The following is a 16,729-nucleotide window of genomic DNA, read 5'->3' on the forward strand; positions in this document are numbered from 1 at the left end:
TAGTCGGACCAGCAAAGCTTTCAGTAACAAGCAGACTGTGAAACAATGTGGCTGTTCCGAAGTTTATCTGGACTGTTTACAGACATTCTTGCCAGCTCTGAGTTGTCCCTTACAAAAGGATATTCTCAGAAGTGGAGTTCGCACTTTCCTTCATCGCATGATAATTTGCCTAGAGGAAGAAGTTCTTCCGTTCATCCCATCTGCCTCAGAACACATGCTGAAAGATTGTGAAGCAAAAGACCTTCAGGAGTTCATTCCTCTTATCAACCAGATTACAGCCAAATTTAAGGTACTACAAACCTCAGAGCATCTCCTGCCTTAAAGATATTCCCCTGGCTTAAAGATTAGATGTATTTATGTTTAGATATATTTATATACAGTGTTCCCCAAAAGTGTATACACACACTTTGAATAATTATAAAGGCAGTGCTTATTAAAATATATTTTATTTTCAAAATTGAGCTATCAGCTGTTAAAGTGTGTATATTTTTTGGGGAAACCCTGCATTTTGACATTTGCCCCCTTGGTTTGTTTTTGTAAATATGAGTTACTTGTGGATTGTGTATTTTTGTCACCCCTAATAATCTGGCATACTCCCTGACACATAGGACATGCTTAATAGATGTTTTAATAAAAACATACATACATTATCTGTTTTGTGTAGCAGAAGAAAACAATTACTCTTCTGTTTTAGAAAATCAAATAAAAACAGCATTGAGTACTACATGTCTAAAGAGGTAAATAAAAAGCATTGTAATTTGGGTGTCCACACAGGAGTTTAAAAGTAATTTAGTGTACTAAAGTTGGTTTTATGTACAAGGAGATTTAACCCTACCAGACCTGAGGCACTGAACCTAACTGTCCCCTATACCTGGGCTCCTGAGCATTAAAGAGAAAAAACCAACATGATATAGAAAAATGTTAGTTACATGCAAACAAGTGGTTAGAATAAGATGGAACTTGGAGACATTGTAGAAAATAGGTCTAGGCAAAGTACCGAAAATTAGGTGCAGGGGTATAGCGGCAGATTTGGAAATTACCGAAAAATTGGTACAGCGGTCTGATAGGGGTCAAGGATAAGCTGGCTAATAAGAATGGCTAACACATAGTGCTTTCTGTGTTCACTATGTGTTTTAAGCATTTTCCTGCACATTAATTTATTTGATCCTAGGAGGTAAGTATTGTATTTTATAGATGAAGAAACAGACACAGAGAAGTTAAGAATTACACAGTGGCTTATAAAGCCTGAGAGCCCAAGCATGTAACTCCATTTATAATTTAGCAATAGAATTAATTTCATGAAATTTAAATTGAAAATATTCCATGGCAATAGTTGATTGTGAAATATTTCTGGGTCCCTACTATTTTTCTTATTATTTCTCAGCTAGAGGCCTGGTATACAAAATTCGTACACGGAGGGGGGGTGTTCTTCAGCCCAGCCTGCACCCTCTCCAATCTGGGACATCCCTCTCACAATCCAGGACTGCTGGCTCCCAACTGCTCGCATGCCTCATTGCCCCTAACCGCTTCTGCCTGCCAGCCTGATCACCCCCTAACCACTCCCCTGCCAGCCTGTTTGCCCCTAACTGCCATCCCCTGCAGGCCTGGTCACCCCTAACTGGCCTCCCCTACAGGCCTGGTCCCCCCCAACTGCTCTCCACTGCAGGACTGGGTCCCCCCCAACTGCCCTTCCCTGCAGGCCCGGTCACCTCCAACTTCCCTCCTCTGCCGGCCTGGTCACCCCTAACTGCCCTCCCCTGCAGGCTTGATCGCCCCCAACTGCCCTCCCTTGCAGGCCTGGTACCTCCCAACTGCCCTCCCTTGCTGGCCATCTTGTGTCCACATGGGGGCAGGATATTTGACCACATGGGGGCAGCCATCTTGTGTGTTGGAGTGATGGTCTATATCTGCATATTACTCTTTTATTAGATAGGATGCATGGGTGGGGGCCAGCTGGTTTGTCCTGAAGGGTGTCCCGGATCAGGGTGGGGGTTCCCCTGGGGTGTGGGGCGGCCTGGGCGAGGGGCCTGTGGTGGTTTGCAGGCCGGCCACGCCCCCCGGTGACCCAAGCGGAGGCCCTGGGATCTGGGATTTATTTATCTTCTACAAATGAAACTTTGTACCCTGGAGTGGAGCCAAGCCTCCTCCTTGCTCCGTGGCGGCAGCCATTTCTGTTGGGATTTATGTATCTTCTATAATTGAAACTTTGTAGCCTTGAGTGGAGGCCTAGGCCAGCAAGGGCAGGCGGAAAGCTTGGCTTCCTCCATTGCTGGGGAAACCCAAGCCTCCCTCCTGCTCTCTGTGGCTGTAGCCATCTTGGTTGGGGTTAATTGGCATATTCACTCCTGATTGGCTTGTGGGCATGGCTTTGTGGGTGTAGCAGAGGTATGGTCGATTTGCATATTACTCTTTTATTAGATAGGATTGTTTATCAGGAGAAACTATTCCTTAGCTCAGATACTCATGTTTCATAGTTCAGGAACACAGGTCAGTGACAAACTTCCATGGAATTCAACCCAAAGAAATTCTTTACATAGCAAGATCACTTTGCACTCTGAAAGATACCAGCCTTCCTCATCTCCTCAAAATCTTGCATGGAATCATAACTTCTGTAGAAATCTGCATATGCCTCCTTTCTTGGTTCAGCCACACCAAACTTACAGGAAGCTGCAACCCCCAGGGATACAATGATGGCTCAACAATATGAAATCGTGGCCATGCATCTGAGGTTTTGACAAAGCACTGGAAGACATGGTAGTTATAGTCTCCTCAACACCGACGTCCTTCCTGAGGGAGAACTGGATCTGGCTCCCTACTATTTTAACGTGGATCTTGAACTGTAGGAAATTAGTTGAACTTAATAATGTATATGCTATATAGATTTTGTTTTAACTTTGATATTTGCTAAGTGAATTGTGTAAATGTTCTAAATAGAAATTCTTAAGAAAGACTTTAAAACACGTTTTTTCTAAGTTACATTTACTTTTTAAATTGAGGTATAATTGACATACAACATTATATTAGTTTTAGGTAGTACACAACATAAAGAGCCAGTGTTTGTATATAGCAAAAGCCTAGTTAACAGCCGTCACTAAACATTGTTTCAGAATATTTTTTCTTGTGATGAGAACTTTTAAGATTTACTCTTAGCAAACTTTTCAAATATGCAATACAGGATTATTATTAAGCTTCATAATTTTCTTACTCGTTTCTGAAGTAGTAGTAATATTTCTTATGTTCAGATACAGGTATCTCCATTTTTACAACAAATGTTCATGCCTCTACTTCATGCAATTTTTGAAGTGTTGCTTCGACCAGCAGAAGAAAATGACCAGTCTGCTGCTTTAGAGAAGCAAATGTTGCGGAGGAGTTACTTTGCTTTCCTGCAAACAGTCACAGGCAGTGGAATGAGCGAAGTCATAGCAAATCAAGGTGGGGATGTGTGTGATGCCTAAATTGTCTGCTGATGTCTTTGTCATAGTTATGCATCTATGTGAGCAAGAGCTAGTTAAAGTAGACACTAAACCTTTGGAGTGTGTTGTATATAAACCCCTAGGATGACTGCTCATTATTTCAAGGAGGGAATTACTTTCAAGTTGAGGGCCTTAAAACTAACTGGTATTCAGTTCCCTTTTTCCTAAAGTAGTATTCTTTAATTGGTTCTTTGGTATTATAAACAGCATGGTGGTTACTGCCAGAATTGACTTGACAATTGAGTCTTGCTGATCAATTTGCCATTTTCAAATTAAAAATAGGACTGTATAGATAAGTATAGATAATTTTGCAATATAGGAAATCCAGTGGGTAAGATGACAAGGGAATAGTGATTTTTCAACATTTTATGCTTAAAATTGAGTACAGTTAATAAAAATTGCGGGATCTTATCAACTCTGTAAATGCTTTTGTATGGTTACTGTATATGGAATGAGAGCTTCAGGTTGCCTTTCCAGTTCTTAAAGTCAAGGTTTTCTTTTCCTTTTCAGGTGCAGAGAATGTAGAACGAATTCTAGTTACTGTGATTCAAGGAGCAGTCGAATATCCTGATCCAATTGCACAGAAAACATGCTTTATCATCCTCTCCAAGTTGGTAGAACTCTGGGGTAAGATGATTTTTTTAAAGCTTTATTCCCTAGCCTGTTTCCTAAGACTCTCAGAGATGAAATGGAACCCTAGCCCTCACAATAGACAGGAGCGGGGAGTTGATTTCCCCCAATGATAAATTATAATTGACTTTCTTTTTATACAAGATGAAAATTTGAATTGTCTTGACAGGTGGTAAAGATGGACCAGTGGGATTTGCTGATTTTGTTTATAAGCACATTGTCCCTGCGTGTTTCCTAGCACCTTTAAAACAAACCTTTGACCTGGCAGATGCACAAACAGTATTGGTAAGCATCCAGGAATCTTTGTTTACCTTGTGTGGATCTTATGTGTTTTAACTCAAAATTGTTTCTTCAATGCCATGTTGAGTTTATTAGGTTTCATTGCTTTTTTCTTCTAATTTAGTAATTTCAAATTAGGATTCACTTTTAAGAGATTGATGATACCTCTGAAACTTTTGTGGATTCTTACTAAATCCCAATGCTAAAATTGACTGTATAAAACCCAGCTCCTACAACTTTAATAACCAAAACTCTTTCTAGGACCATGACAGGGCCCATACTACCAGTAGTCTTTAAAGTTTTATTCGTTTCCTACTACTGCTTTCATTCTAAAACTGGTGCTTAATGTTTTTTTCTCACTATTAAGACTAACTTTCTCTTCCTTGAATGATGGTTTCCCCAAATCTCATTTTCAGTATGCTTAGTGTCAAGCAGTTGCCTTTTACTCACTTCCCCACAGCCAAGTAAAAGCTAGATTTCATAATTATAATTCACTACATTGAGACAGCATTTTTGTGTTTTTATATTTTCTATTCAACCTACTTATTCCATCCTTTCCTGCCTTCATTCTTTCTTTAAAGGGTAATGAGTAGTGGTCAGGAAAGTAAAAAGAGAAGTTGGATCAGTAACCAAGAATTAACTATATTAAATTCTTAAACTTGTTTATACAGGCTTTATCTGAGTGTGCAGTGACACTGAAAACAATTCATCTCAAGCGGGTAAGCTTTGGACCCCATGCTTGTTCATTTTCATCTTACATGTATATATTGTTATGGTTTTAATTGTGTTTGACTTTTTTTTTTTTAAACCTGTATCTTTTTTCTTTTTTTCCTAATGATTTTATTAATTTTCAGAGAGGGGACAGGAGAGGGAAAGAGAGATAGAAACATCAATGATGAGAGAGAATCATTGATCGGCTGCCTCCTGCACATCCCCTCAGTTCAGGCAGAACTGAAATTAATGAACTTTCATAAAAGAAAGAGCTTTCTCCCAGCCAGTGTGATTCAGTGGTTGAGTGTTGATCCATAAACCAGGAGAGCACGGTTCGGTTCTGGTCAAGGCACATGCTGGGGTTGCAGGCTTGATTCCCCCCATGTGGGCTGTGCAGGAGGCAGCTAATTGATGTTATGCTCTCAAATTGATGTTTCTCCCTTTACCTTTGTCAATAAAATAAATAAAATCCTATCTAATAAAAGGGTAATATGCAAATTAACCGTCACTCTGCCCAGTCCCCTCATCCTCGCCAGAGTCCCCTAGTCCTGGGGGGCGCTGCCGCTGAGAGCAGGCAGCATGGCCTGGCCGTGGAGGGCCTCTGAGGGACCGGAGGGCCGGCCCACAGCCTCCGCGGCCAAGCGCAGGCCCGGAGAGGAGATGGCGGCCTGCTTGCAGCCTCCGTGGCCAATCGCCGGCCCTGAGAGGCAAGGGCGGACCCGCCCACAGCCTCCGAGGCCAATCGCAGGCCCAGAGTAAAACGTTGACAGCAAATCTTTTCAGTATAATTGGGGCATTAGAGGCCCACAGAATGATCATTTCCTTTTCTATGAAACACATAACTCTGACACACTATTTACAATTAAATAAGTTCCATATATTTTGACATTTTACAGCCCTGGAAAGTTACATATAATGATCAGCAAAGTGAGAAGATGAAAAGAATTTTTAGGCTTTTAAAGATGTAACTAATTTCTGTCTAGAAGACACACCAATTCAAAAAGTGATGATTTTATTGTCCTATAGGACATTAGCCAGATTGTATCTAATTTAGCAGTTTTACTTCAGGCTTTCATCTTTGGCAATCTCCTTTGAACAGCATTATCATCCTGCCAGTCCCTTCACTGAGTTAAACAGAACTTTTGCATCTGCTATTATGTATTTGAATAAGAATTATGTATTTAACACATGCAAAATTTTGTTTTGACACAATAAAACAAAAGATCATTTGATTCTTCCCTGGAACACAGAAAAGCACAAACTTGAATCATTGGTGTGGCTTAGGCTAATTTTCCAAATATTGTTAATAAAATTCATGTATGGATCTTCACAGAGCCAAGAATTCTCTCTTTCAGCCTACATATTCAGCATCTCCAAGGAGGAGGCCTGTTATTCTGTATTTTGTTTTGTTTTGTTTTTTAATACTCACCAGAGGATATTTTTTCACTGCTTTTTAGAGAGAGTGGACCAGAGGGAGAGAGAGGGAGACGGAGAGGGCCCGCTCGCGGCTGAGGGCAGTCCCTCACCAGCAGTCCTGCCTCTGCACATGAGCTGCAGAGGAAACACCTTTTCTGACTGCTCATTGGCTAAGCTCCTGGTATGCCACTTGCAGTGTTCTGGTAACTTGCCTAATAAGAATACAAGAAGGTGATCTAGGGTTTTTCCACCTCACTCCTGGAGGGAAAAACGAAGGTCCACTGCTGGAGGGCTAAGAAATGTCATATCCTGCCCTAGCTGGTTTTGCTCAGTGGATAGAGCCTTGGCCTGCTGACCTCAGGGTCCGGGTTCAGTTCTGGTCAAGGGCATGTACCTGGGTTGCAGGCTCCTCCCTGGCCAGGGCCCAGGTCAGGGCTCATGCAGGAGGCAACCAATCGCAGTGTCCCTCTCACATTGATGTTTTTCTCTGTCTTTCCCTCTCTCTTCCACACTCTCTAAAAATCAATGGAAAAATATCCTCAGGTGAGGATAAAAAAAAGAAAGAAAGAAATGTCATATCCTATGAAAGAGACATCTTGAAAATGCCTAAAGAAAGTTGTCATTTTTTCGTGGTGAAGGTGACTGGAGTCTGTTGATGAAAACACCTTGGGGGCTGCGGCGGCCAGCAGTGGCAGCAGGGTGATGGGGGTGGCACCTTCCCTGATCAGCCAGATTGCCTCCTGCAGAGGGAGGCCTCCTGCAGGGAGCAGGCCTAAGCTGTCAGTAGGACATCCCCTGACGACTCCTGGACTGTGAGAGGGGACCCCATACACACACACACACACACACCCCAGTGCACGAATTTCGTGCACCAGGCCTCTAGTAATAAAATAATAAAATTTTTATTTAAAAAAATTCTCCCTTATTTGTAGATCTTAGAATCGGGAGCGACCCACGCATAATAGCTTAATGGGATGGGTTAAGTAAGTTCTTTAAATACACGCGCGCGCACACACACACACACACACACACATATTATATAGATATAATGTAATATTATGGAACTAAAGAAGAAGGAGCAACTTGGCCTCTGAGAGCAATCTAAGAAAGCCGTTAGAAAGAGGCAATTTTTAAATTTTTTTCTGACCTTAAATATAGATTCATTGGACTGATAGGAGGAGCTGGCATTCTGGGCAAAGTTAAGCAGTGTATACATCGCATGGTAGATTTTGTAGAAAATAGTGTTAACATGTTTAACTAAAGTATGAAGGCAGAAGTAATAGATAAAAGCTGAAATGGGACTAGGTGTGCGACTAGGTGTGCTCTACGTGTGAAAGGTTGGGTTATAATTTAGGGTAGCTAAGTCAGAAAATAATGTTCAGAGAACAGTTTGGAATATGGTCTGAACCAGTTAGGACTAAATACTGATTTTGGAGTTCCAAGTGTGTAATAGTCAAGATGAAGTGAGACTTTCTAAGACCAGGACAGAAAGAACCTTGGCTAAAGCAAGAGTTAGGGGAAACTAGAAGTAGAGCCAAAGTTGTGAAAGCTAAGGGAAGAGAGTCACAAAAGAGCACATGGGTTGAACATTATTGGATGCTAGAGAATCAGGATGAGGAATGACAAAAAAACAGTAAGTGTGGTATTTACAGTTCAGAAGTATTTATCTTGTCCTTAGAAGCTCTCGTTTAGACACACAGAATTGAATCAAATGGAATATTATATTTGAAAACGTTTTGCTTTGTTTTATTTTTTTCATTTATTCACTTGACTGACTTCCTCTTAAGGTAGAAGTTTACTTTTCCTGATTTAAAAGGTAAAACAAGTATGCTCTATTTTTAAGTGATAACAGTGGGGTTGTATGAGATGATGAGCAGTGCATGAAAAGTTAAGTTTAGAGAGAATAGACTAAAGAAAAAAGTGAGAAGGAAAGTTGAAGGGATCTGAGAAACTTTCACAGTGAAACATTACCTCCTCTCAATTAAGAAAGGCCTTCCTTTGAAGACTAAATTGTGACCTAGGTCCATTGGTTAGAGGGCCCAGGAATCAAGGTAGAAGAAGAAACATAGAGAAATCCTTTGATTCAGGAACAGTAATACTAAACAAGAAATGAGGTGATAATGCAGGGAGAGGTGTATTGAGGAGAGATGGATTGATTTAATTTTGATAACTGTTACTTTCAGTTGGACCAGGTTGAAGTCATCTGCATATTAAAACCTTTAGTCAGATTCACATTTAAAAGTGAAATTAGCTTTTTTTACTATTGGATTTATTACATTTTCTTGAGGCCTCTCTCTCAGAAACACATTGCTATAGGGTAACTGCTTTCAAATAGTATCGTAAGTTTCTTTATAGTGTCTAAGAAGCGGTGGGCGAGTCAGGGGCTAGTTTGTGGAAATTTTCTCTCTTCCCTTCACCAAACTTAATCCCAAAATGCCCCAGAAAACTGTTACAGTTTTTAGCACCTAGAAGTACTAGAAGATAGCAGTATAGAGCAATGGTTTTAGAAGTCAGGGGACCTGCTTTTTAGTACAGTTTTAATCAGCAGACTGGGCAAATAATCCTATATTTCTGGGTCTTGGTTGCCTCATCTGGCTACTAAATTCCTTTTCCCTATTTTGTGAGCAGAAAAAGGAAGTTGTGTTTTTATTTATATTACCTCCTCGCCTATCATTTTGATCTTTCTTGCTTGTATTTTAGTTTCTAAAGATAGTCATTGCTGTGGTGCTGCCCTATAGTCCACCCAGTGGTGAATTGAACAGGGGCACTTCTGTTTGCTCTTTCCTTTCAGTTCATAGAAGACATTATGACCTCCTGAATTTAAAAGAATATTTGTTTAATTTTTAGCACTACATAACACTTAGTGTTTTGTAGTAAATACTAAGTGCTCTTCAAAAGCTTTACATTTCTAAACTCATCCAACCCTCCCAATAACTCCATTTTTTTAGATGGGGAACTGAGGCTCAGAGAAGTTAAGTAACTTGCCCAAGTTACCAGAAATTTGCCAGAGCCAGTCTTCAAAACAAAGCAGACTCTGGTTTCAGAGTCTCTTCTTAATCACAGTACTGTATTGTGTTTAAAGTATACATATGTTGCTCCAATTTCTTTTAAAGCATTACTGATATCAAGGAAGAAAATAATTTAGTTATAACCATCTTTTCATTTTCAGGGTCCAGAATGTGTTCAGTATCTTCAACAAGAATACCTACCTTCCTTGCAAGTAGCTCCAGAAATAATTCAAGTAAGAGCTGCCCTAGCAGATTTTCCTCTTAATTTAATTAAAGAAATATGACTATAATTCAAACTAAATTTTGATCCAAGAAAGCCAAACTGCATTCAAGTTGATGTTTTACTGTGTATAGGATAGCAAGAGTCCAAACTTGGGAGAGGGAGGAGGCTCTGAAATTGAATAGGAAAAATTGTATTTTTATTTTCACTAACCTTTAATAGAAATTTGATCTGTCATTGTGTAGGTGACAAATCACAGTAGTATTCGCATTGCCGTGACTCCGTCACCAATAAGTAACCACAGATATTTTCTTTATCACTAGTTTCAAAGATCTCAAAATATTATTTACACTCATTAGTAGTTTGAAATTAAGAGGTAAGATATGCCACTAGACCTTATTACTGAGTTTGTTTTATTCTACCACATGTAAAAAAATTTTTTTATAACCATAATTCATTATTAGTTTCTTTTGTAATCCCATGTGTTAAAAATCATTCTAAAAGGAGTCCAAAGGGGACCATGGCCCACGAATCTGTTCTGAAGGTTTATGCCAGGTAGTTCATTTTATATGTGCTTACTTCGTAAATCTGAAACTATATTTTGAGGTAAGGGGCTGGAAAGCTAAGTCACTTTTGCACTATTACAGAATAATTTTTAATGGCATTTAGTTATTTTTTTGGCATATAGTTATCCAAACTGCTTGTGCTACAGCACATAGATCTGATAAGGTGTCAAAGTTTTGATTAAAACTAGTTAGAATCTCTTGTGTAGATTCCAAGAATTGTTTCTTCATTAACAGTGATTTGTAATGCTATTTTATGAGGCATTGAAAAAAATTGAGTGAAAAATCAGATAGATCTCACATAAGAGTAATCATCCAACTCATTTTTAATGAATTTATGGTCTCTATAACACATCATCTTTAACTTTATAGATATTAATGAATTTTCTCAGTTATTGTAAGCTAATATTTTATTAAAACAATAAATTACTAGTTACTCATGATCTTAATGCTCATAAATATAGAAATATGTCATTTGATTTTGAGTAGCTAATATTCTCCAGATTGCTGACTGAAACAAAATTATATTTCTATCTAATAATTTGATTATGAAGCATAAGGATTTGGTCTGGCTTTGCTCAGTTACTAACTAGGTAAGAATGGCCATATCAGTGTAGTTTTTATCATTTAGGTAGGAGAGCCTTATTCTCAAAATGAAAGCAGCCTGTCTGACAAGTATTAGATTTGAGAATACTGTATAAACATTTTTGGTGAGGAACTGTTCAGGTTAATTTTGTTAAGTTACAAATATTATAGATTTGAAGCAGTGCAAATGTCCATTCATAGGTAAATGGATAACAGAGTGTGGTATGTATACACAATGGATTATTATTCAGCCTTAAAAAAGAGAAATGCTGTAATATGCTACAACTTGGACAAACCTTTGAAGTTATGCTAAATGAAGTAAGCCAGTCACAGAAAGACAAGTACTACAAAATTCTAATTATATTGAAGTATCTAAAGTAGTCATACTCTTAAAGCAGAAAGTAGAATGGTGGTGGCCAGGGGCTGGGGTGTGTGGGGAGTTGCATTGTGCATATAGTTAACACTGCTATACTGTACACATAAAAATGCTTAAGATGGTCAGTTTTATGTTTTCAATCACAATTTTAAAACAGTGCTGTGGATTTATATTATTATGAATTTAATACAAATAGATTGATTCTCTTCTTTCCTCCCTTCCTGGCTCCCCAGGAGTTTTGTCAAGCTCTTCAGCAGCCTGATGCTAAAGTTTTTAAAAACTACTTAAAGGTAGGTATTTGAAAAACTTACCTATCTTCATATAATTAGGAAATGTTTCAGAGCCAAGAGAGAATATATATTACTAGTGGCCCAGTGCACGAATTCATGCACATTGAAAGGAAATTAATTAGAAGAAATATTTTAATACCGCTCTTCGTCCTTTCTCTATAATAGAAGTGTTGGAGATGAAAGACAATTAGTAAAATGAATATGAAAATAATATATAAATTGATTAATAAATAAACAATAACATTAACAACAAAGACATGATATAAAAAGAATAAAAACATGATATAAAAACTACATTGATAAAAATAATGACTGATAAATTGATTAAACTTATTCTAACACTGAGGCCAGTGTCAGACGGGAACAAATCAATCCTTGGAATCAGAACAACCTCTCCTCCGCAAATCCTGTTAACCTTTTGCACTCGGATGTCGAGTGAGACTCGACACGGTTAGCATCGAGATTAAAATTACTCTTTGAATGTATCAATAATTTGAAATATAAAAAATCCAAATAAATAAGTTTGTATGAAAAGAAACTCCAGTTTTTTATTCTATTGCCGCACTTTGTAAAATCTGGGGTATTTAAAAAATTAAATCCCGAGTAGAATAAAGGAATTGAGAAAAAAGCGAGTGCAAAGGGTTAATACTTCAGCTTTGATTATGTAAGGTCGCAATCTTTTGATAATAAATCTAGTACCATTACAAAGACCCCCATTTACCATTAAGATTTCTCTGTGGCATGATGATTGCACCTACTTTCGATTCTAATTTATGACATGGCATTCCCAAAGGAGTAATACTTTAAGAAATTTGATGGGAAATTTTTCCTTTTCAGCATCATCCGTTCAATCTAGTATTATTGCATTAACACTCACACTATCGTCTCTGAGTCTTAATGCAATATCCGTTCCCCAGCCTTTTTCACCATGTGGGAAGAGAATAGGATACATCATTGCATCTAATGTAGGAAACAGGATACTGATTTGTTTCATTTAGTGGCATTCAGATTATTGGGATCTGGTTTGCAATGAATGAGCAAATCCCTTTCAAAAGGAGGTCCACCATCTTCGTTTCTGAATATGACGGCAACTTTGGTTACACGGGGTTAATTATATCTACCTGGATCACTATTATGATCATACTTAATCACTATTGTTACTTCCCTGCGACGCCGCCGCTTTCTTTCAGCTTCAGAATGTCAACAAAAACAACCAAATTCACAATTGACGATGACAGATCGAAACACAAACGTGCGATTGGCGCCAGCAAGCGCTTTATATGTATCACACATGCACGAGTCAACTTAGCCTTTTATAGATATAGAACAAACTTGCTTAATTAGACCTGCTTTCTGATGTAGCTAAACTTTTTTCAGCCCAGTGAAGCATCCCAACTTCCCTTTCAGGTAATTGTCAGCAACACAGCAGTAAATATCAACACAAAGCACATTATTATTGTAGATCATGCAGGGAGAACAAAGGGTAAAATAATTAACTATAGCAGTGTTTGACTATATTCTGTGCAGTGAGAAAACCTGAAGTCATTTTCAAGGTCCACCATTTCTTTTCAGTCGGGTCAAGTTTCTAAGCTTTCTAAATCTCCGTTTTTTCCGGCTAATGAAAATAAAATAGGATTCCACCAAGTCTCCTATCTACCTACTCCAGGACTTCTGTGAGGATCAAATGAGATGAGGCACGCTTCATAGACATTTAGTTATAATGTAAAGTGTTTACACCTGGCTATAAAGCAAGTCCGAGTTCCTGGGTTGAAGAAACTGCAAGGAGGCTAGTCACTAGGGAGAGGAAGCCAGGTGTTGCTACTTGACGTCATTACCCGGACGGTCGGACACTTAGCATATTAGCCTTTTATATTAGCCTTTTATGTAGATAGGATACTGTAGTTTGTTTTGTTTTGTTTTTTTAATCCTCACCCAAGGATATGTTTTCATTGATTAGAGAGAGAGAAGAGACAGAGACAGACAGAAACATCCATCGGTTGCCTCCCGTACTGTCTGCTCCCCAACTGGGAATTGAACGCGCCACCCTTTTGTGCACAGGATGACTCTCCAACCAACTGAGCCACACCAGCCAGGACTCAGGCTGTAGTTTGAACAACTATTATTTTGGGATCTCTTTGCTCTAAAACATGCTTCTAAAAATCTATAGTTATGGATGTTATACTTTTAGAGTCTTCTGTGAAACCCCTTTCAACTGAACATAAGATCATAGAGAGTTGGGAAAGAACACTGAATGTGTATGTGCCTGAGCATTTGGTATGAAAATGCCAGTTTTCTTTTACAGTTTCATGATGTAATGAAATAGGAACAAGTAATGTTTAAGAACAATTGCCCATATTGAGTTGAAAGGAAGTATCTAAAAATATAAAAACAGAAGTATGAGTTACTTGGTTGTATCCTGTCTTGAAACTTGAATTGTAAAACAGACAAAAAGTAGAGTCCTCAGATTTGGCCAGCAAGGCTCTTTATACATTTGTATAATCACTGAATTTTTAAAAACCCTCCAAATTGGGAAGAAGTGCCAAATGTTTATTTGGTATTATGTTTATAATTAAATTCTTGAGGCAGCACTATCTTGCTTTCACCTAAGTAGTCCTTCAGTACTTCCTGACTGCTTTTTATATAACAGGTACTATGCCAACTGCTGCAAATACCAATATGAGTAACTTTCCCTGCCCATGAGGAGCTCCTGGGCTGGAGGAGGAACTGTTCTTTATTTTTTATTTATTACCTTCAAATCTGAGGACAAAGCACTATGCTAAATGTTTTGGTAGCAGGTAATTTAATGAATGGCTACCTGGTTCTTTTGCCCAAGGCATTCAAGAGGATTTATAAGTCAAGGGGCTTTGCAGAGTTTAAGTATCCTATCCTTTGACTTTGGTTCTAAACTCTTCCCTTGCCAGTTTTCCCCCAGTAGTAGTAGTAGTTTGTCAGCTTAAACTGACAAAAGGATTTGTGAGAAGAATGTTGAGAATTACTGTTTATCATCACGAATCCTCCCACTCCCATTTCCCCATAAAAGCAAAGTGCCTGTGAAGATAACCTATTAAGTAACTGATGAATCAAACTGCATTAAAGGATTCAAAAAAATTATTACTATTAAAGGGGTCTGTAACAGCAGATATATGTACATTGTAGCAGGTTTTTGCTCCAAACATATAATTTATTCCAAACAGCATTCATAAAATGTCTTTCTCCCAAGTCCAACTTCTCTATATTGATAGCATTAAGTCATTGGTAGCATTCTTCTAGTTTGAAAAAATGAAGTTCCTTCTTTCATGCCTACTCCCTTCATGCCTGATGGATCCTCAGATTCTTTGCAGATTCTTCCTCCTCACTCACTTGCTGTCCCTTCCTTGCTATCTGGGATAGGCTTGTTATCTCACTGATCGCCCTTCCCTGTTCTCGCCAAGCAGGTCTACTTGACAACACTGAACAGACCCCTGAAATTCATTCCCCTAATTCATAACTTTCAAAGTCTGCTGTTTCATGTTTCTTAGTTTGGCATTCAGTGTTTTTTAATATATATTTTTAAAATATATTTTTATTGATTTCAGAGAGGATGAGAGAGAAACATCAGTAATGAGAGAGAATCATTGATCGGCTGCCTCCTGCACACCCCTACTGGGGATCAAGCCTGCAACCCCGGGCATGTGCCCTGACCAGGAATCAAACCATGACCTCCTGGTTCATAGGTTGATGCTCAAACACTGAGCCACACTACCTGGGCTAAAAGTTTTTTTTTTTTTTAGTTTTTTTTTATTGATTTTAAAGGGGCAGGGGAGAGAGAAACATCGATTTGTTGTTCCATTTTATCTATGCATTCATTGGTTGATTCTTGTATGTGCCCTGACTGGGGTTTGAACCTGTAACCTGGGCCTATCAGGACAACACTCTAACTGTCTGAGCTTCCTGTACTTTTTAATAATCAAATAAATAATAAATTCCTTAAGGGATAACAACTGCTATCTGTAGCTTTGACTTGTTTCTTCCTCAAGATTTAATTTCTCAGCATTAATTTTGATAGTGCCAGTCAGCAAAATGTATCAAAAGCATGTTTTCCTCTGATCACTTGACTCTCATAGCATTAGTGTAATACTTTATTTCAAGTAGTTTCCCAACTTAATATTGTCACCATAAGTTATCTATAGACTTTATCAAATTGTCCAAAAGACAAAGTTCTTATATTATGTGTGAATTTATGTGAAATGTTTTAAGTATCTACTGAATTTTTAAATACGTTTTTTATTGATTTGAGAGAGAGGGAAACATCGATGTGAGACAGAAATATCGATTGGTTGCCTCCTGTAGACACCCTTACCAGGGATCGAGCCTGCATGCTGGGTATATGCCTTGACTGGGAATTAAACCAGCGACCGTTTAGTGCATGGATGATGCTCAATCAACTGAGCCACACTGGCCAGGGCAGTATCTACTGAATTTTACAAAAGAGTAACCAGCACTCAGCAACTTAGAGCCATTCTTCAAGTGAAAGGTGGTATTTTCGGACATCAATACTGACTGTACCAATACTTTATTTGCAGGTGTTCTTCCAGAGAGCAAGGCCCTAAGAACTGGATCTCCCTGTGCCTACTTCATGATCAGGATTTATGATCAGAAATTCCAGTTAATAATTTATAAAGAAGCAGTTTTGTGTGCCATTCACACTGGTCTTTTTAACTTGGCCCTGAGCTTATTGCAGTATATGTATTGGGATTTTCTGTAAAATGTGTGTAATTTTCCCTAAATACGGGTATGTAACAACAAGAGAAGTTGCTTGCATGCCGATTCAAATTGTTCTATATAAAAAGCTGTTAAAAGATACAGCATAGTTATTCTAGTACCATTTTATCTTTACTTGAAACTTTAAGTCCTTTAAAGACCATAGCAGGAAAACTGTACTTTTTTAAATTGCGGAATATAAAATGTTTGAAATTTTAAATTTTCTTTTATCTGTGCAGACTTAAAGTATGGAAGTGGGATACAACAGATCAAAACTAATTTTTTGTAGATAGCCATTACATTTCTTTAAAATGTTTCGATGCCAATAAGTATTCTACAAAAAAGAATGGTTTCATAAATTAACTGATTTAAGAGTAGGTACCGGTGTTATACATTTTTTTATAAAAAAAATAAAATAAATTTTACATAGTGAATCTA

General features: G+C 38.2%; 1 protein-coding gene across 2 annotated transcripts in view; it reads left to right on the forward strand.

Moving 5' to 3' along the window:
• XPOT (exportin for tRNA) overlaps positions 1-16,729 on the forward strand; it is a 43,537-nt gene extending 26,808 nt beyond the window's left edge. For both annotated transcript variants that reach the window (XM_079773636.1, XM_079773637.1), the window contains exons 18-25: positions 4-289; positions 3,243-3,432; positions 3,984-4,100; positions 4,273-4,388; positions 5,054-5,101; positions 9,679-9,750; positions 11,495-11,551; positions 16,114-16,729. In XM_079773636.1, the coding sequence (XP_079629762.1) occupies positions 4-289; positions 3,243-3,432; positions 3,984-4,100; positions 4,273-4,388; positions 5,054-5,101; positions 9,679-9,750; positions 11,495-11,551; positions 16,114-16,140 (913 nt within the window). In that variant the 3' untranslated portion in view covers positions 16,141-16,729. The remainder of the gene's footprint in view (positions 1-3; positions 290-3,242; positions 3,433-3,983; positions 4,101-4,272; positions 4,389-5,053; positions 5,102-9,678; positions 9,751-11,494; positions 11,552-16,113) is intronic.

This window comes from Cnephaeus nilssonii, assembly GCF_951640355.1.
Source record: "Cnephaeus nilssonii genome assembly, chromosome: 6".
NCBI classification, from domain to species: domain Eukaryota; kingdom Metazoa; phylum Chordata; class Mammalia; order Chiroptera; family Vespertilionidae; genus Cnephaeus; species Cnephaeus nilssonii.